The 24,333-nt window shown below is 43.1% G+C and overlaps 1 protein-coding gene across 1 annotated transcript in view; it reads right to left on the minus strand.

Annotated features, from left to right (window-relative positions):
• Positions 1-835: 835 nt before the first annotated feature.
• LOC129828649 (Na(+)/H(+) exchange regulatory cofactor NHE-RF1-like) overlaps positions 836-24,333 on the minus strand; it is a 32,972-nt gene continuing 9,474 nt past the window's right edge. The window contains exons 2-6 of the mRNA XM_055889747.1: positions 10,092-10,262; positions 8,829-8,982; positions 4,486-4,538; positions 2,651-2,761; positions 836-2,281 (exon numbers count right to left, since the gene is read on the minus strand). Of these exons, the coding sequence (XP_055745722.1) occupies positions 2,129-2,281; positions 2,651-2,761; positions 4,486-4,538; positions 8,829-8,982; positions 10,092-10,262 (642 nt within the window). The 3' untranslated portion in view covers positions 836-2,128. The remainder of the gene's footprint in view (positions 2,282-2,650; positions 2,762-4,485; positions 4,539-8,828; positions 8,983-10,091; positions 10,263-24,333) is intronic.

Genomic DNA, 24,333 nt, shown 5'->3' on the forward strand with positions numbered 1-24,333 from the left:
TGCACCTTTTGACCAGAGTACTGCTCTAAATAGGGATTAGGGTGCCATTTGGGATGTCCCCTATTTAGTGCACCTTTTGACCAGAGTACTGCTCTAAATAGGGATTAGGGTGCCATTTGGGATGTGCCTATTTAGTGCACCTTTTGACCAGAGTAGTGCTCTAAATAGGGATTAGGGTGCTATTTGGGAATTGTGATGCATCCACAGATACTCGAGCATTACACAGCCAGTATAGTCAGTACAATACCCATCAATACTGTACTTATACCTATAGTTAGTTCACCCAAATTACATATTGGTTTCATTACCCTGTAAAAGGTGAGACTGCTATGCATGCTTTGGTTTTGTTCACCTGACCACTGTCTCCAACTGCTAATTTATGTAATTTGGGTGAACTACTACTCAAACTGTTCAGAACCGTAAGTACAATATTTTTACGTTGTATTTACAGGAATAGTAAACAGTAAAGTGACATTCTCATGTCAGAACATTGTTTGAGATCACCAACTTGCTGATTGGTTTGTTCTAGAGCAGCGTTTCCCAAACTGGGTCCTGGGGACCCCAAGGGGTGCATGTTTTTTTTTCTTCCCCCTAACACTACATGGCTAATTCAAAGCTTGATTAGTTGATTTGAATCAGCTGTGTAAGACTAAATCCAAACTGTGCACCTCATGGAGTCCCCAGGACCCAGCTTGGGAACCGCTGCTCTAAACCACCAGCCCTCGACACACGCCCACCTGCTTACAACATTAAGGAGGATTTATACAAACATTTTTCTTTGAGATCCCACAGTATGCCTTCTCTCACTCACACCCGTTAAAAAAGACAAAAGACATGTTTGATACCACATTTATACCAGTCATCCTCAAGACATTTGACAACTCAGGCCTTGTATCGTACACAGCCAGTAGCTCTCCAGGATGAGCCTGATACACTAACACCCTGGACCAGAGCTAACTGACTGGACTAACACCTTGGACCAGAGCTAACTGCCACATATACAGTAGGCTAACACTCCCTTCAACCCAGAGAGATTCTGGAAAAGTCTTTAAGACATAAATTACATGGGGAAATTGTATTTTGAGTGTTATATACAAATCTAGAAGAAACAATTTCATCATCCTTTAATAACGAGACATAGGCAGGAAAAAAAAGTTGAATCACAACGATAAAAATACCGTAGGATTTTACAATAGTGGTGATTGAACACCAGTTTGGAAGGTTAACTTTACAGTTAAACAGTTTACTTTGGGTTAACATCTAGAACCACATACCTCAGTCCCTTTAACCATAATGTGACCAACAATGATTGTCACCTATAGAACAGAGAATCTCATGTATTCTGAATGAGTTCTACAGTCTAAGAATTGACATGTCAACATCTTCAAAAAGATAGGATAGTAAAACGTCACCACAAAGTAAACCAGTGGTCAGCAATAGAATGATACAAATTCAGTGATATCTGCTAACCCGAACTCTCATTAAGCGATGAATGGTCAGACGATGGTTTTGTATTGCTAAGAATTCAGATTGTTAGTCATTCATTAAGGGCTGGGTTTCATCCATATCGCAGAAGATCCAGGTTCAAATATAAAGGTCATTTCCGATTGAGTCGACGTGTACAGCGTTTACTGTGAATGCAGGAAAATTCACTAACTTTAAATTGAGAAATAACTCGGATCTTCCACCATACGGATTGAATCCAGCGCTCAGGCAGAAATACTAAACATGAAAGTCTCTGGAAAGAAGTTCTGATTAATCTTAACTCGTCCGAAAAACTCAATCCCTCCCAGTTTGCTATTAGCTAGCTCGTGATTCTATAAGGAAGTATAGCAACCAATCATATTGCAGATAGACTGACAATAAGATTATACACACATTCATTTCTTATTTCCATATATCCCATCATCTTTGATTTCTTCATTCTACTAGATGGAAACTATACATTGTTTTTCCATCTTTACATTGTTTCTTATGCAGGAGTGGCGTTAAATAATATTTTTTTAATTGAAAAAAATAAGTGGAAAACCCCTCAATTAGCACATGAAAATCACAAAATATTAACACTGTTCACGTCATACATTGTGTGTATGCTTGAGAGCGAGAGAAAGGAGGAAGGAAACGTGATTTATAGGTTACTGAAGAGTTCGTTCCTCTTGCTCCAGTCCATGGCAGGGGCCTTCTTGGATGAGCGTTTCTGGTGAGCTCTCTCCTTGGCCTGGGCTAGAGACATGCTGAGGGTGAGGCTCGCATTAGGCTCCTTAACCGGAGGCACCCGGACCTACACAGAGAGAGAGAGAGAACATTATGCATTACTCCATACGCAAAACTGCCACGGGAAACCCCCTCCAGATAGAATATTTACATAAGCAATGGCAAAATGTGTAGAATTGCAGGAAATTTGCTTTAAAACGGCAACATTTTCTCTCAACCTCATAACAAAATTTGTAGAATTGAATTATAAAACTACATGACTGATACTGTTTTCAAAATACCCCCCGAGGCCATAAAGTCATGTAGGATAGTAGGAACTTTGATATGTGAATTATTATAATAAGACTCAGTCATATTTATCTTGATGATTAGTGACGATTTATCCTTCCACTTATACTGGGTTTTCAAAACACCCTGCTCTCACACACACACACACCTCTGGTGGAGGGGTGCTGGCAGCAGATGTTGGTAGAGAGGCAGTGGAGGTGGTGCTGGATGTAGATGCACTGACAGACACCTTCGGCTTTACTGCTACCTTACCATCCAGCTGTAGAGATAAGAGACACAAACACACTATAAAACACAGCTTACCTTACTGTTCAACTGTACACACATCAGCTAAACACACAGTACCAGTACGTTGACATCAGGGCCATCACCAGTAGGTGTGATCATCACTGTGGCCACTAGGGGTCGGGATTCACCTTGTGGTACCCTACCTCACAGCAACCTGTGTGATTCTATCAACTGGCTGAGACAGCACACCAACACTGATCACTGTGCAATCTTTTATTTGCTGCTGAACATTGACACCCATTCTCATTGACGGGGCTGTAGTGGAGCAGGTTGAGAGCTTCAAGTTCCTTGGTGTCCACATCACCAACAAACTAACATTGTCCAAGCACACCAAGAAAGTTGTGAAGAGGGCACGACAAAACCTATTCCCCCTCAGGAGACTGAAAAGATTTGTCATGGGTCCTCAAATCCTCAAAAGGTTTTACAGCTACACCATCGAGAGCATCCTGACTGGTTGCATCACTGTCTGGTATGGCAACTGCTCGGCCTCCGACGGCAAGGCACTACAGAGGGTAGTGCAAACGGCCCAGTACATCACTGGGGCCAAGCTTCCTGCCATCCAGGACCTCTATACCAGGCGGTTTCAGCGGAAGTCCCTAAAAATTGTCAAAGACTCCAGCCACCCTAGTCATAGACTGTTCTCTCTGCTACCGCACAGCAAGTGGTACCGGAGCACCAAGTCTGGGTCCAAGAGGCTTCTAAACAGCTTCTACCCCTCTCTGTTATCTATGCATAGTCACTTTATCTCCACCTACATGTACATATTACCTCGAACAACCGGTGCCCCCTGCACATTGACTCTGTACCGGTACCGCCCTGTATATAGTCTCGCCATTGTTATTTTACTGCTGCTCTTTAATTACTTGTTACTTTTATTTCTTATTCTTATTTTTTAACTGCATTGATGGTTAGGGTCTCGTAAGCATATCATTGTAAGATCTACTCCTGTTGTATTCAGCCATTGTGACTAATAAAATGTGATTTGTATTTGATCACCTGCTCAGAGACATTAAAATGCGTATGTTCTCTACTCTCAGCTCTGTCGCCCTGAGTTAGTGGGATAGTCGGATAGTTAGCCATCTCATCTCATTAGCATAATCTCCAGCACGCCTCAGGAATTACAGAGGCTCCCAATCCCAGAGAGAGAGAGAGCACACTAGCCCACTGTCCACCGCTCTGATCCGACAGTTACCATGGTGACAGGGTCAGCCACGATATCGTCGCTGCCAATCCCCTAGGCTTGTTCCCAGGGTGTCATGGCTTCTTTGTCAGCCAGGGTCAAATCTTAATGTGCATCCCAAATGGCACCCCATTATCTATTAAGTGCACTACTTTTGACTAGAGCCCAATGGGTAAAGGGGACAGGGTGCCATTTTGGGACACAGCGTTAGTGTCACTGCTTTAGATCGGTCTGCTCTCAATGAGGTATGATTATAGTGAGTGGTACTACCACACCCCCATCTTATCTAGCCAAAGGCTTTTTTAGGTTTCTGATTTACCAATTCAATATTCAAAGCTTTGAGCCAAGCTTTGAATCATGTGAATGTGGAAGGCAGAGCGAGAGAAAGAACATTTGGTCTAGGATGAGTGATTGTTGAGGAAAGTTTTCCAGGAGAACCGTCCTAATCTCTATCCAGGAATGTCCACTTTGGTGATAAGAGCCTGGGAGAAGCACCCCCCCCCCCCCCCCCTCACCTCCTCTTCTTCTTCTTTTGCTCCTCCATTGGACACAGGTTCAGGAAGAGGTCCTAGAGGAAACAGACGAAAAGCCAAATCAGCTGACCGGTTCAGTGGAACAATAGTTGAGTCACCATTGTGGATAAGGAATGGTGATATTAGGCGGATACACACACACACACACACAGATCCGTTCAAAAGTTTGGGGTCACTTAGACATTTTTTTGTCCATTAACATCAAATTGATCAGAAATACAGTGTAGACATTGTTAATGTTGTAAATGACTATTGTAGCTGGAAACTGCTTATTTTCTTTATGGAATATCTACATAGGCATACAGAGGCCCATTATCAGCAACCATCACTCCTGTGTTCCAATGGGACGTTGTGTTAGCTAATCCAAGTTGATCATTTTAAAAGGCTAATTAATCATTTGAAAACCCTTTTGCAATTATGTTAGCACAGCTAAAAACTTGTCCTGATTAAAGAAGCAAAAAAACAGGACTTCTTTAAGACTAGTTGAGTATCTGGATTGTCAGCATTTGTGGGTTCGATTACAGGCTCAAAATGGCCGGAAACAAAGAACTTTCTTCTGAAACTTGTCAGTCTATTCTTGTTTTGAGAAATGAGGGCAATTACATGCGAGAAATTTCCAAGAAACTGAAGATCTCGTACAACACTGTGTACTACTCCCGTCACAGAACAGCGCAAACTGGCTCTAACCAGAATAGAAAGAGGAGTGGGAGGCCCCGGTGCACAACTGAGCAAGAGGAGTGTCTAGTTTGAGAAACAGACGCCTCACAAGTCCTCAACTGGCAGCTTCATTAAATAGTACCCGCAAAACACGAGTCTCATTGTCAACAGTGAAGGGGCGACTCCGGGATGCTGGCCTTCTAGGCAGAGTTGCAAAGAAAAAGCCATATCTCAGACTGCCCAATAAAAATAAAAGATTAAGATGGGCAAAAGAACACAGACATTGGACAGAGGAACTCTGCCTAGAAGGCCAGCATCCTGGAGTCACCTCTTCACGGTTGACATTGAGACTGGTTTTGTATATGGACACCCCTTCAAATTAGTGGATTCTGCCATTTCAGCCACACCCGTTGCTGGCAGGTGTATAAAATCGAGCACACAGCCATGCAATCTCCATAGACAAACATTGGCAGTAGAATGGCTTTACTGAAGAGCTCAGTGACTTTCAACGTGGCACCGTCATAGGATGCCACCTTTCCAACAAGTCAGTTCGTAAAATGTCTGCTCTGCTAGAGCTGTCCCGGTCAACTGTAAGTGCTGCTATTGTGAAGTGGAAACGTCTGGGAGCAACTACCGCTCAGCCGCGAAGTGGTAGGCCACACAAGCTCACAGAACGGGACCACCGAGTGCTGAAGCGCATCGGGCATAAAAATAGTCTGTCCTCGGTTGCAACACTCACTCCAAACTGCTTCTGGAAGCAACGTCAGCACAAAAACTGTTCGTCGGGAGCTTCATAAATGGGTTTCCATGGCAAAGCAGCAGCACACAAGCCTAAGATCACCATGCGCTATGCCAAGCGTCAGCTGGAGTGGTGTAAAGCTCGCCGCCATTGGACTCTGGAGCAGTGGAAACACGTTCTCTGGAGTGATGAATCACACTTCACCATCTGGTAGTCCGACGGACGAATCTGGGTGTGGCGGATGCCAGGAGAACGCAACCTGACGGAATGCATAGTGCCAACTAAAGTTTGGTGGAGGAAGAATAATGCTCTGGGGCTGTTTTTCATGGTTCGGGCCCCTTAGTTCCAGTGAAGGGAAATCTTAACTCTAGAGCATACAATGACATTCTAGACGATTCAGTGGTTCCAACTTCATGGCAACGGCCCTTTCCTGTTAACGCGTGACAATGCCTCTGTGCACAAAGCGAGATCCATACAGAAATGGTTTTTCGAGATCGGTGTGGAAGAACTTGACTGTCCTGCACAGAGCCCTGACCTGAACACCTTCAGGATGAATTGGAACACCGAAAACGATCCAGGCCTAAATCGCCCCAACATCAGTGCGTGACCTCACTAATGTTCGTGGCTGAATGGAAGCAAATCCCTGCATTAATGTTCCAACATCTAGTGGAAAGCCTTCCCAGAAGAGTGCAGACTGTTATAGCAGCAAAGGGGGGACCAACTCAATATTAATGCCCATGATTTTGGAATGAGATGTTCAACGAGCAGGTGTCCACATACTTTTGGTCATATAGTGTAGTACTTCATTGGAATCACAGTCCTTTTCTGTCCTGTAGGATGTCAGTGTTATTGTTGACTAATCAGACTAGTTAGTACTGAGAAAATGTAATTCATTTGAATAAAGGGTTTGACTTTAGTGCCTGACTCTTCTGTCCCAGATCTTAAGGGACTTTTGCATCCTCCACACCCCAGCTATCACCATAAATACTGTTGCTATGACTTCATCTTAAAAGAGAAGGCTATTGGCTTGGTCTAGTTCTGATAGTCCGAGTCGATATTCACCTAATAATATTGGATTCCTGTCGACGACAAATTGGGGAAACAAAACATTCTTTCCCGGTTGACCCACATTGTAAAAGAGCCACCTTCGTTGTACAGAAATAACAAAACATGGCGAAAAGCTGTTGTTCATATGTTTACACATATGAATCTTACAGTAACCAGGTCAGAAATTCCAAACTACGGTTCGTAATACTCCTATGTATGGAAATAGAGCCAGCGAGAAGAGTCTGTGGCTTCAGGTTATTTGATGTGGGAGAGTGGGGACTCAGTGTCCAAGTAGGCTACATCACATAGCTATTATGTGTATGGAAAACATTTCACCACAGGTAAGGCATATAAACTTGTTCAGTATAGTCTTGTAATTCTACTCACTTTATTGTCCATTTGTTTGTGTTGTTGGTCTTGGCTACCTTAATGTTCCAGTCAGTAGCTAGCTAGTACTCACTCACGTGGCTGCTAGCACCGTCATGAAACGGGGCATGAGGGAAGCCATGGTCACCAACCGATTGATCTTCTAGTCGATCACCAAACATTTCTATAGAAAAGCCAACAAAGGCTTTCACTCCTTTTTGATGTGATTTGTGTTGTGCTGTTGGCGGTAGATGCACTTGACTCAGAAGCCCTGCGCACCAAGTGTTCCCATTTCATCTGTCTGAAAAGACAAACTGACTACCCAGCGGACTGGGAGATCTGTTGCCTACTGCTGCCTACTGCGCTGGCCAGTCGGATAGCTCAAATCACCATGCCTACAGCTTCCACGACTCCAGCTAAATTTGATACTAGCCCACGTGAGATTTCATAAACTTTTAAAACCTTGACCAGAGAGAAATTGTCAAAGAATACAGCGAAGAGCTGCTGTTTGAGTGAGTTCATGTCTTTATTATTGTATTCAGCACTGTCAACAGTTTTTAGTCAACACTATTATAAAACTTGCTTCTCCCTACTTCCCCTCACGCTGCAGCTGCAATGAATGAGAAGCCAAGTCCATCGTGTTTTTATTATTATTAGCAGCTGGTCGTGTCTATTTTTAATAGAGGAATATTTCACTTTCTCTGGTCATAGGAACAACATGAATTTGTGCATGAGCCAGATGCGGTGCGACTTTTTTTTCCGCCATCAGGTGGAAGACAGTGTCCCCTCTCTCTGGTACCAGAGGAAAGGAAGGTTATTCTCCCTGAGAATAACAATATTGGCAGGCCAGGCATATAGCCAATATGATGTGATAATGTATTAGGCCTGCTGCACAAACCTCATTCCTACAGAAGTATTTTTATTAGGTTAATGGTACATTTAAGTCATGTTTTGAAACAATTCTGAGCGTTAGATCTCAGCTTGCTTTTTGACTACGAAAGTGACCTTGACTCAGAAAAGATTGGTGACCTCTACAATATTAAAATAATCTAAGTAGTGAGAACGCCCTGGAGCAGGCAATTCTGAAAAGTAATCTTTAGACATGTTTGACTTTTCTTCAAATGTAGTTTTGTAATTGACCAAATCAAACAAACAAGAAAACTGTGTTTGAAAAAGGTGAAGTTTTTGCTGTGAGCCAATGGTGTAACCTAGGTAACCACAGGTTTTTCGCCACAAGCGGGCCGCAATGTTCTATCTAATACCGACTGGGACTATGGCCAGCCAGCTAGTCCTCCACCCCCAACTTCAGGTTAATCATTCACTTCAACAAGGCCACTGTGTACGTTTGGAGAGCGATAGTACTACTTGACGACAAGTAGTACTTACATGGAAGTCCATCGCTTTCTTAATCCTTCCTAATAAATTTCTACTGAACTAATCTATGACCAAATGACCGAAGGATTCACAGGAATCTGCCCGACCAGTGTTTTTCCAAGGAGGTAGTGTGTTTGTGTACCTGTGAGGTGGGCCTCAGTAGGAATGACGTTGCAGCTGTTGAAGAAAGCTTCTGTTTCACGATCCACCACCAGTAGACTGGTCTCATCTCCCCCAGCCTTGATGGCTGCCACCACCTCACTGTGCTGCATCCCTACTACTGACATACTGTTAACCTGGTTAGAGACAGAGAGACAGAAAGGTTTTCTTTAAAGTACAGCTGTCCAGTACATTCACAGAGAACAGTGAGACAATATAGTTGTTATGGGTGGTCATCCTACCCTAGTAGGAACTACCCACTGCTATAGAGGTGGAGACAGGCTAACAGCTACATAGGAGTGCAGTAGCAGGAAAGGGAATGAGGTTAACAGCACAGTCAGAGAGAGGTTGCAAACCTAACCTCCATGTTGGCACCAACCAAACCCTCTATGCAAAATATTCTCATTCAGAACCAGACTGCAATTGTTCAGTGCTGCCTGTTGAATTCCAACGGGAGAAAGTCAGAGGTGGGAATATCATTTGGAATCAATTCAATCTCTCTCACAGACTTCCATAGTGATCACACAACAGAGCAGAGCCCTTATACACTCTATCCCTTATCCCTGATCCCAGTCTGTGTGTGTGTGTGTGTGTGTGTGTGTGTGTGTGTGTGTGTGTGTGTGTGTGTGTGTGTGTGTGTGTGTGTGTGTGTGTGTGCCCCATACCTAAGAATGGTAGCTCACAAACGTTTCCCTGGTGAGTATAAAGCATTAGTTAGACTTACAGCCTTGACCTTTGTCAGACACTGTTTGAAGTCAGTGTAATTGGAGTGTAATTCACATCAGAGACAGAGGTCGTATTACGACATGGGGACCTAGGGCCCGAAAAACAACAGTATCAAGGACTGGTTCCCCTTCACACTAACAGAACTGGCCTTGAAAAACCCTCTGTTTTTGTGTCTCTCGTTCTCTCCCTCCCCCCCTCACACAAACTCACTTCCCAACAGTGCATTACCTAATCCCAGTACTGATTACCATTCCCACTCTGCCACTGATGTAATGAGATTACAACACACACATTCATCCTCAAGAACAGCACAACTGTCTGATTGTCATATCGATGCCTTGCATACTATCTGTACAATAGAGAAGACATGTCTGTACAAGTTGATAAAGGTGAAGACAAACAGTACCAGAAGAATATTGCCCTGCATTGCTAATATGGTTCAGGGATGTGCTGCTGAGTAGTTGGCTTTATAAAAACATCCTGTACAGAGTCTCTGTTTGTACAGTAAAGACATACGTACCTGTACTATCTTGTCCTGCGGTTTGAGGCCAGCCTTGTCAGCAGGAGATTCCTCGTCCACAGCTCTAATGTACTGGCCTGGTTTAGACTTCTCACTGTGCAAGTTGAAGCCATAGCCCGTCACACCCTTCTTCATCGAGCACAGACGAGGACGCAGCTCTGCCTTCGAGTCCTACAGAGAAAACAGATCTAGTTAAGCACATATCTATGCCTAGAGAGAGTGAGACAGCAAGAGAGAGACAGAGAAAGCATGTCTCGTTCAGCACATATCCACGCTGTTACATGGAGTGAGCAGATCTATACCTCTACAAAGAGCGAAATAGCAGATTGCTCATCACAAAGAGAAAAATTAGCACTAATTCCACATTTAAAGCAACAGTTGACAAGGAATGGATATAAAATGAAGTTATAATACCATTAGTGTGACAGAGATGAAGACAGCCTGGATTCTAGCGTTCAACAACCATCCAAAGACCAAGAGAGAAATAGGCAATGTTCCTGTTCTCAGTGAATTAGAGAACACTCCATGACAGGTTTACACCAGAAACAGGGAGCTGGGACAATTAAAACGTCGCCCTGTGTTGTTTTATTAGTGCAAATGTGGAACATAGAGACGGCTAGCAAGGGAAAAAGGACATGAAGCTATTGGACCTAGTGCACTGCTGTTACTAAATACTCACCAAGCAAGCATACTTCAGTTTCTCTAAGAACACTATAGCTCTTCCAGGTAGGGTTGCCAACAGTTAGTATTAGCCGGGATGTCCCTTATATTGGTTAGTCCCATACGGGACCTCACTTGTCCCGTATATTCATCCAATCACAGTATAGCGTAAACGTGCCAATTCCTGCAAAGTAATTTCTGTTGTTGTTCAGTCGGTTTGGCATATCAAGGAAATATGGATAAAACATGCAACAAAAAAAAAAAGAGAGAAAAGACTGTGCAGCTACAACAAACAACGGGAAGCAAAAAAGACGTGTGTTCAGCCCGTCAGTGGTGACTCGAAGAAAGCTTTCTGTACTTTATGCCGTCGGGAATTCTCAATTGGCCATGGAGGGGAGAATAACTTAACTCAGCGTGCAACCACAGAAATGCACAAGAAGGCCGTTTCCAGCGTGCGTGAGATATTTCTCTGTGTCTGATGGAGTGTGTGAAGTTCTGAGACATGTTTGCACACGATGGCTCGCTCTACATCCAGCTGTCGACCGTCTCCTGCCAAAGCTGGCCAGCTCTTACGTCATACTTCAGGGCCCTTGGGGAGACCTGTCCTGTGGCGCTGAAGATTATTTTTTTAGTATGAAGAATAAACAGAAGCTGCTGAGATTTATCTGTGCTTTTTCCACAACGTGGGGTGTGTTTTTGACCAACTCATAAAAAGCTGGAGGAAACAACACTCTGCATCACAGATGTTTACGAGGAAGTCCAAAAGTTGAAAATGAAGATGCTTCAGTGGAAACGGGACAACGTTTTTGGATACCAGACCAAGCAGCTGATGGACAAACAATTGTCAGCACAAAGGTCCAAGCAGCAACAGGACATTGTGACGTTCTATGACACTGTCATTACATATATTGACAAGTGGTTTGATTTCTCACCAGAAAATGTAATGGTGGAACTGAAACCAGTCGACCTCTGAGGAGCTCTCCTTCACTGACCTGGAGCAGGTGATGGTTGCCCTCAAAATGACAGAGACAGTCAGTATGGACCAACACTGAAGAGTTGTGTGTTAGCCAAGAGGAAATACAGAAAGCCAGACAGGATACCACAAAATCCACCAGTGAGAAGTGGGTGGCAGTTTTCCAAAACCAAGGGAAAGCCAACTTGTCCTCAGTGTGCCAGGCTCAAATGCCTTTGTAGACAGGATTTTCTCTCTGATGACCATTAAATGGTCAGACTCAAGAAACAGATGCAGCACAGAGCTGATCAAAAATTAACTTCAAATATCTGAACTGTGACATGTCATGGAAGGACTTCTCTGGCAATGCAAAAAAAACAGCTTGAATCAGTCAAGAGCAGCATAAATATATATGGGAAAAGTAGACTTGGGGAGGGATTCATGCCCCTCTTTTCCTCTTTTGCATTTGAAATGGGTTTTTTTTTTTGCTGCAAAGTTCCAAATTGTGATTTCTTTGATCATTTATTTTGATGTTTATTAACATAAGTTTACATAATCATACAGTTTTAGTAAAGCTATAGACTAAACGGAATATAAGAATGTTTTGCCTTTCCAATTAAATAAGAATATAGTGTATATTCATTTCCACAACACCATACCCACACTGCCGTGGCACCGTGCACCACCACGCCACCTTTTGTCCCTTATTTGGTAGTGAGAAAGTTGGCAACCCTACCTCCAAGCTCCATACTTGCTTCTACATACTATAGTTATATGAATATGAACAGTAGGATAATACTGTATCTAAGAGGATCAGTTCAGACTCCAGGCTGTGATTGTAAAGAAGAATTTGTTCTTAATTGATCTGCCTGGTAAAAAAATCTATATATATATATATATATATTACAAAAACACAACTGTGTGGATTGGGTTGTGTGCGAGCGTCCGTTAAACTGTCTCAAGACAGTGACAAGACTTCCTAGAGAGTCTAGCTGGGCTCTGGACTGGTGTTCAGTGTAACGGGCTAATCCAGGAGTGGTCATACGCTAGACTAAGCATTTAATCCCACTAGAGGTGGAGACAGGCTAACAGCTACATAGGAGTGCAGTAGCAGGAAAGGGAATGAGGTTAACAGCACAGTCAGAGAGAGGTTGCAAACCTAACCTCCATGTTGGCACCAACCAAACCCTCTATGCAAAATATTCTCATTCAGAACCAGACTGCAATTGTTCTTGGAACTTTTGATACCAATATGTCGTCCATTAAAATTCCAAGTTAGCAGAATTCTCTAAATGTATATGGCTGTGCTATGGTTCAACACTAATGAGAATAGCAGGGGAAGACAGGAAATGTACATTTATTGAGCCAGGTTGAGGACAAAACGTTTTGGGGAATAAAAAAAAAAAGTCATAACTAACGGAACAGATAAGATGCTGTAAAGGTGGAGAGACTTTATGACCTGTATCTATTTTGCATACGACAGTAATGATAGATAAAACATCATATAAAAAGTACTCCTCCTCACTGATAAAAAGGGCTGTTCCAGAGATTGTCGCTCTGTAATCGTTAGTCACCTGTTAATAATTATCTGTTACCAACCTTAAGAGCAACCTTTGCATCCTGAACGTCCACCCATGTGGTGTGTCTCCCTGCTGTAGAAAACTTGCTTGCAGAAAATAAACCCAGTTTATATGAATCAGATCCTGCCTCCCAAATGACACCCTATTCATTATGGGCCCTGGTCACAAGTAGTGCACTATATTGGAAATAGGGGTCAGTTTGAGAGTCAGCCGCAGAATATGATTGGTTTAATATCCTAAATGGTCAGTGCAGAGTTGTTTCTGGCTGGGATGAACATGGAAGGTCCTTATTGAGCGTTTCATTGATTCACACATGGCTTCAAAACCATTGACTGTTGAGGATGATCAACCCAGGCAGAATGACAGCTTCAGTACTGAATGGTACATTAAAATATTACAACTCATAGTACAATGGAGGGAGGCCAGGACAATCTCACATTCCTGACTGTCAAGTGTCAACATGAACATGTCAAACAAACATGATTTTTAAATGTGGGAGACACAAATAGTATGCACACGTACACCACACACAGAGAGAGAAGGAAGCACTGAGGGCCATCTAAGGTCTCCAGGTAATACAAGCACAACAGGGAGAGAACCAGCCTATGAACCAGAAGAAGGAGAGAGAACCAGCCTATAAACCAGAAGAAGAACCAGCCTATGAACCAGAAGAAGGAGAGAGAACCAGCCTATGAACCAGAAGAAGGAGAGAGAACCAGCCTATGAACCAGAAGAAGGAGAGAACCAGCCTATGAACCAGAAGAAGGAGAGAGAACCAGCCTATGAACCAGAAGAAGAACCAGAAGAAGAACCAGCCTTTGAACCAGAAGAAGAACCAGCCTTTGAACCAGAAGAAGAACCCCCCCCCCCCCCCTCACACATCCTGCTGGTGTCAGTCACTACGCCCATCTCCAATCCCAGATCGTCCTCAGGGGGACTGGGAGGCCAGGCAGGCTGACAATGAGAAGCTTTGTCCTGGGGAGACGGAGAGGCCTGAGCCCCTGATCCCCAGCCAGCCGCTGTCACAGCAAAAATCTGCACTCAAAACACTATGAGGGTGGTTTCCTCAGCCAGCTGCAGCCACAGCATAGACTCTCAATCTTTGATAGACAAGCAGTTGTAAATGGATTGATGTTTTGGGGGTGATTTGAGCAGCACAGCTCAAAGCATCCAGAACAACCTCTTGTCTATTAAAGTACTCATTCAGCTTCAAGTATTTTGTTGAAGCTTTAAAACGCAGCAGTTACAGAGCAGCGAGCTCTAAGCACTCAACCCACCAGCAGCTGCAGTAGTATGACTGTCACTCTGTCTCACTACATCTCAAATGGCACCCTATTCCCTATATATTGCCATAGGGCTCTGGTCAAAAGTAGTCCACTATATAGGGAATAGGATGGCATTTGGGACAGATCCCCATCTCTCCCTCTGTATTTGTCCTGGTTCTGAAAAGGCTGTCGTGCTGTTTGCTGAAGCTGAGACTGGAACAGAGTAAATAGGCATTTTAACATCATAGAATTTAGCCGGTGGTAACTTGTGGAATAGACACAGGCTGGAATGAAGTTAATCCCATTTGAAATGTATTTTATTCTGTTGGAACTTTTGTGAGTGTAATGTTTACTGTTTGCATTCAGGATTAGACCCACCCCTTGAATAAGGAGACCATAACTACCATCTGCCACACTTCAAGAGTGTGTGTGAGAGTGTGAGTGTGTGTGTGTGTGTGTGTTACACTGCCAGAAGGAGAACCATTCTCCCTCTCTCCCCCATTGGAAACACATGTTAACATTGCCAAAGCAAGTGAAGTTGATAATAAACAAGTGCAATCAACAACAAAAAATGAACAGTAAAACATTACACTCACAAAAGTTCCAACAGAATAAACACATTTCAAATGTCATTGTATGTGCAAATAGTTAAAGTACAAAAGGAAAAATAAGTGGCAACAAGTCACAAATCTTGCTGCTGTGATGGCACACTGGTATTTCACCCATTCGATATGGAAGTTAATGAAAATTGTGTTTGTTTTCAAATTATAATTTTTTTAAGGGGTGGATCGGCTTTAATATTGCGGATTGATTGTTGCTTCCATCAATGTAATTGTCTGCATCATTTCCAATCCCCCATATATTCTTGGGGTAAATATATAAACTCAGCAAAAAAAGAAACGTCCCTTTTTCAGGACCCAGTCTTTCAAAGATAATTTGTAAAAATCCAAATAACTTCACAGATCTTCATTGTAAAGTGTTTAAACACTGTTTCCCATGCTTGTTCAATAAACATGCACCTGTGGGACGGTCGTTAAGACACTAACAGCTTACAGACGGTAGGCAATTAAGGTCATTGTTATGAAAACTTAGGACACTAAAAAGGCCTTTCTACCAACTCTGAAAAACACCAAAAGAGAGGCTGGGCTGAGGGCTTGTAGGCCTGTTGTAAGGCAGGTCCTCACCAGACATCACCGGCAACAACGTCACTTATGGGCACAAACCCACCGTCGCTGGACCAGACAGGACTGGCAAAAAGTGCTCTTCACTGATGATTTGCGGTTTTGTCTCACCAGGGGTGATGGTCGGATTCGCATTTATCGTCGAAGGAATGAGCGTTACACCGAGGCCTGTACTCTGGAGCGGGATTGATTTGGAGGTGGAGGGTCCGTCATGGTCTGGGGCGGTGTGTCACAGCATCATCGGACTGAGCTTGTTGTCATTGCAGGCAATCTCAACGCGGTGCGTTACAGGGAAGACATCCTCCTCCCTCATGTGGTACCCGTCCTGCAGGCTCATCCTGACATGACCCTCCAGCATGACAATGCCACCAGCCATGCTGCTCGTTCTGTGCGTGATTTCCTGCAAGACAGGAATGTCAGTGTTCTGCCATGGCCAGCGAAGAGCCCGGATCTCAATCCCATTGAGTATGTCTGGGACCTGTTGGATCAGAGGGTGAGGGCTAGGGCCATTCCCCCCCTGAAATGTCTGGGAACTTGCAGATGCCTTGGAAGAGTGGGGTAACATCTCACAGCAAGAATTGGCAAATCTAGTATAGTCCATGAGGAGGAGATGCACTGCAGTACTTAATGCAGCTGGTGGCCACACCAGATACTGACTGTTACTTTTTATTTTGACCCCCCCCTTCGTTCTGAGACACATTATTCCATTTCTGTTAGTCACATGTCTGTGAAACTTGTTCAGTGTATGTCTCAGTTGTTGAATCTTATGTTCATACAAATATTTACACATGATAAGTTGGCTTAAAATAAACACAGTTGACAGTGAGAGGACTTTTTTTTGCTGAGTTTATATCCATATACATCTTTTGTTAGAATATACCTTTATTATTCCCCACCACCCCTCCCCCAATTGGAGTAAACTAAAACAATAACACTTAGGCTTCTACCTTCAGTTTATACATATTACACACATTTTACAATAATTATATTTAGTTTGTTTTTAGTCTTTCCTTTATTTCTGACATCCATCCAGTTTGATTTCTATTTGTAACTGTGCTATTTCACAAAAGTTCTGAACCTATATACATTTTACAGACCCCGTATGTTTTACATTGGTTATCTTGTTATTAGTCCCACCCTTCAGGCTCCATTCAACCCCTCCCATCTATCTCTCAATATCATCCATTTTGGATTTCTATTTGCCATATATTTTTTCAACTGTGCTGTGATGCTTCACAAAAAGTACTGAACCTTTCTATTCTCATAGCTTCTACAGATTGTAAATTAAAAGAATTTTTTTTGCTAAAATAATTATTATATTATTGATTGACTATGACTTTTCCAATCACCCAGTATTGCTATCTGCAGCATTAGTTCTAGGAAAATGTTGCAATTCTTTAGCCATTCCTGGACATGTGACCAAAAAACAAGCTACATATGAACAATACCAAAATAAATAATTTAATGACTCTGCCTCCTCGCAGCAAAATCTGCAGAGCTGGGAAGATTGTATCCCCCATGTATATAACATTCTATTGGTTGCAATAATTTTGTATAATAATTGAAATTTTAAAAAATTAAAGTTTTGAATCCGGTGTTGTATTGTGTGTCAATTCAATTAGTGTTTTCAAATTCTTTGTAGGTCTGTGTAATCTGAGGGGGATCCTCCCGAGTGGCGCAGCAGTCTAAGGCACTGCATCTCAGTGCTAGAGGCATCACTACAGACCCTGGTTCGACAGGCCGTGATTGGGAGTCCCATAGGGCGGCGCACAATTGGCCCAGCGTCCTCCGGGTTTGGCCAGGGTAGGCTGTCATTGTAAATAATAATGTGTTCTTAAGTGACTTGCCTAGTGAAATAAAGGTTAAATTAAAAGAAATAATATGGTCATACATTGGGCAGGAGGTTAGGAAGTGCGGTTCAGTTTCCACCTCAGTTTCCACCTCATTTTGTGGGCAGTGTGCACATAGCCTGTGTTCTCTTGAGAGCCAGGTCTGCCAACAACGGCCTTTCTCAATAGCAAGCCTATGCTCACTGAGTCTATACATAGTCAAAGATTTCCTTACGTTTGGGTCAGTCACAGTGGTCAGGTATTCCGCCACTGTGTACTCTCTGTTAGGGCCAAAAAGCCTTCTAGTTTGCTTTTTTTTTTTTATAATTCTTTCCAATGTGTCAAGTAATTATCTTTTTGCTTTCTTATGATTTAGTTGGGTCTAATTGTGTTGCTGTCCTGGGGCTCTGTGGGGTTTGTGAACAGAGCTCCAGGACCAGCTTGCTTAGGGGACTCTTCTCCAGGTTTGTCTTTCTGTAGGTGATGGCTTTGTTATGGAAGGTTTGGGAATTGCTTCCTTTTAGGTGGTTGTAGAATTGAACGGCTCTTTTCTGGATTTTGATAATTAGCGGGTATCTGCCTAATTCTGCTCTGCATGCATTATTTGGTGTTTTCCGTTGTACACAGGGGATATTTTTCAGAATTCTGCATGCAGTCTCAATTTGGCATCTGTCCCATTGTGTGTTTTCTTCCCTTGTCTTAGCTCGTTCACAGCTTTGTGGAAGGTAGCTGTGTCGCTGATGTTTAGGCCAAGGCATGTATAGTTGTGTGCTTTAGAGCAACAGTGTCTAGATGGAATTTGTATCTCGCTCTCTCTCAACCGCAGAGCAAATATTGGGTAAGGTAGTAGACCTACTGCTAACAGGAAGTCTTGGAGGCTGTCAAAATGACAACCTCAATTCCCTTATTGTGGCACGGAGTCTTCATAATACTAATGGGCGTGTGCACACGCAACTACCTTATCCTTACTAATAAAGATTAGCATATCTGCATAGCACCGCCTAGCTTACATGTGGAAACTAAAAGCCTGTAAAAATTGGACTTTCTGACATAACATTCCTTGGTCCTGCATCTCAAAGGTTAATGTTTTTACTGCTCACTACAGAAAGATTGTGATATCCAAATTGGTAGTTAGTCTTTTCCATCGCTCAACTCCCGTACAGACTCGGTAGAGGAGAAGGTTGAGAGCCATGCGTTATCCAAAACACGACATTGCCAAGCCGCACTGCATCTTGTCACACTGCTCGCTTAACCCGGAAGCCAGCCGCACCAATGGCGACCCCCATAACTGGTGACCCCCACAACGAGTCGCTAGAGCGCGATGGGACAAGGACATCCCGGCCGGCCAAACCCTCCCCTAATCCGGACAACCCTGGGTCCATTAATGTGCGCCGCCTCATGTGTCACTCGGTCAGGGCCAGCTGAGACACAGCCCGGGATCGAACCCGGGTCTGTAGGTGACACCTCTAGACCGCTGCACCACTTGGGAGACCCCCCCTCCAAAAAAATGTTGCCATACAAAATATAAAAATCATTACAAACATCCTTTCTCTCAATGAAGTTTCTATGTGAGAATTACAAAAACAATCAGATGCCAAAAATATTTTCCACTCCTGCTTCCTTGGAATGGTCCTGGTGGCTAAGGCTTGCAGTCCTCGTTGGGGGATTCTACAGTTTTCAATGTGTCTTTATCGCTGTACCATTGTTGAAGAAGAAACGGATATCTAGTGACATTAGAGTAAACCAAAACATTTAGTCCATGCTTGAAGAATGAGAGTGTTTTATTGGAGTCTGAAATTTAAAATATATAGTTCACCCTTATTTTTATCAGGTAAGAGTTTGTGTGAAACCCTTGAACTTAGAGCTGCACAGCCACCCAGAGATAATCATCAACTGGAGAAACAGCTAGCGCTGCAAATTCATTCAGACCTGTCAACACAGGACCGGCTGAAGAGAGATGGGCTGATCGCAGTAGACTAGTTACAGGGTCAAGTTAAGACACAGCTTTCATCCCAAATGGCATCCTATTCCCTATATAGTGCACTACTTTTAATTAGGGCACTGTAGGTAACAGGGGTCACCCAAAGGAAGATCCTAGCTTCACCAACAATATTGCAACACACTGGATGAACACAGGAACTAGACACAGCAGTCGGTCATCCAAAAACATCTTATCTGACAGCAGCTGATAACATCTCATTATAGAGCAAAGATTGTGCCTGTGTTTGAACATGAATAGTGAGTCAGCATCAACGCATCTGACGGGCGGACAAACAGATGGCTGTGGCAGGTGTGGAGGACTGGGTGTGTGTGTGTCTCTATCCTTTTAGATAGGAGACAGGTGTGGGGCATGGGATAATGGTTGATTGAATGTGAACAGAGCCGTGCTGTTGGTTATAAAAGGGCCTTTCACCTCTGCTCTGGTCAAAAGTTACAACATGATGCGGCAAACAAGAACACCCCATGGCTGAGCTACATGACCACAACATTACCATGGCTTCACATCAGTCTCCCTCTCTGTCTCTCTCTGAAACCAAGTCTGAAGTTTACCAGAGAAACAGGCTTTCATGAAAGAACTCAATAGACATGTTTTACTATATGATAGACACAATAATATGAACTGCCATGAACTTTATCTTCCTTTAAGGTTTCTGTTTAGAACCATGAACAATCTTCCTTTGTCGTGACTCATTTCTGATCTGCTTACCCACACAGTCAGAGAGTTGTGTTCTCTGACACAATATAAATGACTTCCATCTCCTCCGTCTACCAACCAGCAGAACAAACACTGGCTGTCTCACATCTTTTCTTTCCTGTTCTGGTTGTTCTAGTCTGGTACTGTCGTCAACGGTGACAGTGCTGTCTGGTCTGGCGCCATGGCAACACACAGGACGTGGTTTCCTCAGACTGATGATACAGCATCACCCTAAACCTCAGATACCGGTAGCTACATGGCTCTTCAGGTACTAATTGTCTTTATACAGGGTTCTGAGTTTGCTTCCAACCTGTAGAGAATATAATGAAGATTGACCACTCAAACGGTAGTCTGGACAGTCCGATACAAAGGTAAGGCATCCCCTATGGACCAAAGCATCTCTAGCAAGCATCATGGTAAGACTTACACCATGGCCTAAACTACTGTGCTCTCTACTGGGTCTGGAAACTCTGCACAGCTATGCCAGCAAACCACAGGCCTCTTGACACACACAGTGTAGAAGCTCAACTTAGCTGTGTTAGTTCTGAACGATTACAAAGGAGGAGCATACAGAGCCTGAAGCTCAGAGACAAAGCATCGCTCATAACAGAGAATCAATTGACTTACTTACACACACAAGGCCCCACTTTCATAATTACATGTAGTAACCAGATGCAGTTCTCATCCCTGCCATCAGAAGTCCTTTTAACAGGTTTGTTCACAGGGGGGGGGGTTTCTGGCTGTTGAACACCTCACAGCCTCCTCACCATTAAGCGGATGTATTAAACTGCTGTATTCACTCTCTTTATCTCTAGTAGAGGGAGAACCAGTCAGACAGCCTGGGTTAACAGACGGGTCTTAAATGGGGGGCCTCAAAGTTTAATAACAAAACACACCATTACACAAATCAATGAGTAATATAACTCACATGATTTGAGGTTGTTATATGAGTAACACAACAGTCTGGGAGGAAAGCTTTGAGCTAGGGCGATAAATCAATAATTAATTAGAGGTAATTACTTCCCTCAATAACGATATAAAAACGTTTAGATTCATTTTCGATTATATCGATATAGAATAATTAGGTACAGCAGTCCATTTCACCTCTGACGCAGCAGGAATGTGCAGAGAAGTGACAATATGCACGTGGAGAGGTATACGCCCACTAAAAACCACTTAGCACCGAGAGTGATGGAGGAGCCACTATTAACCACTAAATGAGTGATGTAGGCGAAAACATTGGCAGTGAGCCATGGAGAAGGAGCAGCTTCCAATGAAGAAATTATTCATGAAAATGATTCAACTGTTTCAGTAATTTGGAAGTGGTAACCTGCTGGTTACTGGCCCAGCGCTCTAACCACTAGGCTACCTGCTGGTTACTGGCCCAGCGCTCTAACCACTAGGCTACCTGCTGGTTACTGGCCCAGTGCTCTAACCACTAGGCTACGGTTTGTTCAGGCATTAGGCATTCTTGAGTCTGAAGCAGATATGAACCTTTTAAACATTATTTGATTAATATCGTGATAACTATCGTTATCGAATGAAAAAAATCTATAGATATCCTGATAATTGATTTGCCATATCACCCAGCCCTACTTTGAGCCATAAGGTATTGATCTTCACAAACTATGTTGGCAGTCAGCCAAGCGTGTGTGTGTGTGTGTGTGTGTGTGTGTGTGTGTGTGTGTGTGTGTGTGTGTGTGTGTGTGTGTGTGTGTGTGTCACTGAGTAAACCCAGAGCAGCAAAGAGCTCTGTGAGATGATGTCAAGATCATCCAAGGGCTTGTGAGTACTAGTTATGGTGACCCAAATCAGGATCTCCATGGTAACAGGTTAGGCAATGTGGCAAATCTGTGTCGCCTTGGCAATAGAAGACAAGACAGGACTAAGAGGAGGTGGGGAAAGCGGTGGTCTGAATCAAGTTCAACTTCACTGCAACACATTGAAATCCATGGCTACCACTAAGACTCCTTGTGCTATTATGGAAATGCATTTGACAGAGATTCTCCCGTACCCTTGTATACTTTTAGCCAGTAGTTCTGAATGTAGCCCTCACGGGCCAAAAATGGTCCCTGAAAACTGTGTACTACGTCACATACTATAATACGTGCACTACATATCTCCCTCTGCCTGCCTCTCCCTCTGCCTGCCTCTTGCTAGCTGTCACTCAAATGGTGAGGGCCTGAAGCTCATTGGTTGAACACAAATTGCAAGGGGACTGGTCCACGTGGGTGAAAATGTAGGGGGGAGGAGGGGGGGGCACTGCTTCAAGAAAAACAGTTGCTTTCAAACTAAGGATTTCATGGCCAATTGAGGTAAGACAGTAATTCTGCTTGTAGATTATGCATGTTTATAAACTGGATGGTTCGAGCCCTGAATGCTGATTGGCTAACTCTATGGCCCTTCCATATACCAATGACGTGTTATATGAGACTGTATACCACGGGTATGACAAAACATTTATTTTTACTACTCTAATTACGTTGGTAACCAGTTTAGAATAGCAATAAGGCACCTCGGGGGTTTGTGATATATGGCCAATATACCACGGCTAAGGGCTGTATCCAGGCACTCCGCGTTGTGTTGTGTGTAAGAACAGCCCTTAGCCGTGGTATATTGGCCATATACCACAAACCCGAGGTGCATTATTGCTTAAATGAACACATTGATACATCCAGGCCAAAGGGTTTTTAAAATACTTAGTAGTCGCCAAAGCTGTCTTTAATACAATGTTGTAACAATGCTGTAACTGCTATAACTGCAGTTATAAAAAGTGTTGTTACATAAGGATAAGGGCAACTCAAATAGCACTACACCCAGATCAATGGAGAAGAACAGTCCATTACAAATGATGACACCCACGATTATGTGATGAGAGCCGTTTTGAAATCTCACATTAAACAGGGCTATACCCATAGAGTACTACTTTTGACCAGAGCTTGATAGTCCCTGGTCAAAAGTAGTGCACTAAATACGTACTGTAATAGGGTACAATTTGGGTGTTAAAACTAACACCAAGGTTATATAGTTATATTATAGACAGACTGAGGTGGAGGTTATATTATAGGCAGACTGAGGTAGAGGTTATATAGATAGTTAGACATCAGACTGAGGTAGAGGTTATATAGATAGTTAGACATCAGACTGAGGTAGAGGTTATATAGATAGTTAGACATCAGACTGAGGTAGAGACTAAGGTCCTCCAGTACAGACTGGGGCTGTCTCAAATTGCACCCGATTTCCTATATGCACTACTTTTGAGGGCTCTGGTCAAAAGTAGAGCACTATGTAGGGAATAGGGTGGCATTTGTGACATACACTGGGAGGAGGCAGTATACTCAGGATGAAGGAAGGACACCAAGACATTTCAGGGAAAAAAATAACTAGTAAATACCTGTAAAAGAGTAGCCAGAGATTGCCTACTGCTACTGGGTAATGGTTAAAGTTCAGGGTGAGGTTGAAGACATGTAAATCGCTTCGTGATTTTAGGACATAAGGCCATGTTATTGGCCAAAGAAAGAGGAAGGGGAGAAAGTGATGACAGTGACACAGCCTAACTGTCATCTTAACAGCTCTCTGAGTAACATTCTGCCTTCCAGGATCAATCCATCTTAACAGCTATCTGAGTAGGGTGTCCAATCAAAAACGTATCTTTTTGACCAATGGGTATAATAATAATCCTTGAAATGAATAATCCTGTATAGATAATCCTTTAAGGAAAACCAATGGCCAAACCTCATGTTTCTATCATAATCCGTTCAAAAGTTATTGGAGTTTTTACCACTTGTAGGATGGCCAGAATTAGTGTGACTAAATCAATGGAGGCCAGAGGGGGGAAAAAAAGTGGACCTAAAAAATAAACTAAAATTGCATTACATCAATTAGGTTGGATTCTATGTAAGAATTAAGGCTACTAGCTACCTGACAGGCTCACGTTCCTGTTAAACTAGTCATCTTTCTCCTCGAATCCGGAGGACATAAAACATTAGAGGTAAGATGGATATCGATTGAAACATGTAGTGTTTTCATATTTTTACACTTAATTCAGCTTTTACGACCAGCGGAAACGGCGTTGAAGAT

The sequence above is a fragment of the Salvelinus fontinalis genome, chromosome 30, assembly GCF_029448725.1.
Source record: "Salvelinus fontinalis isolate EN_2023a chromosome 30, ASM2944872v1, whole genome shotgun sequence".
Lineage (NCBI taxonomy): Eukaryota > Metazoa > Chordata > Actinopteri > Salmoniformes > Salmonidae > Salvelinus > Salvelinus fontinalis.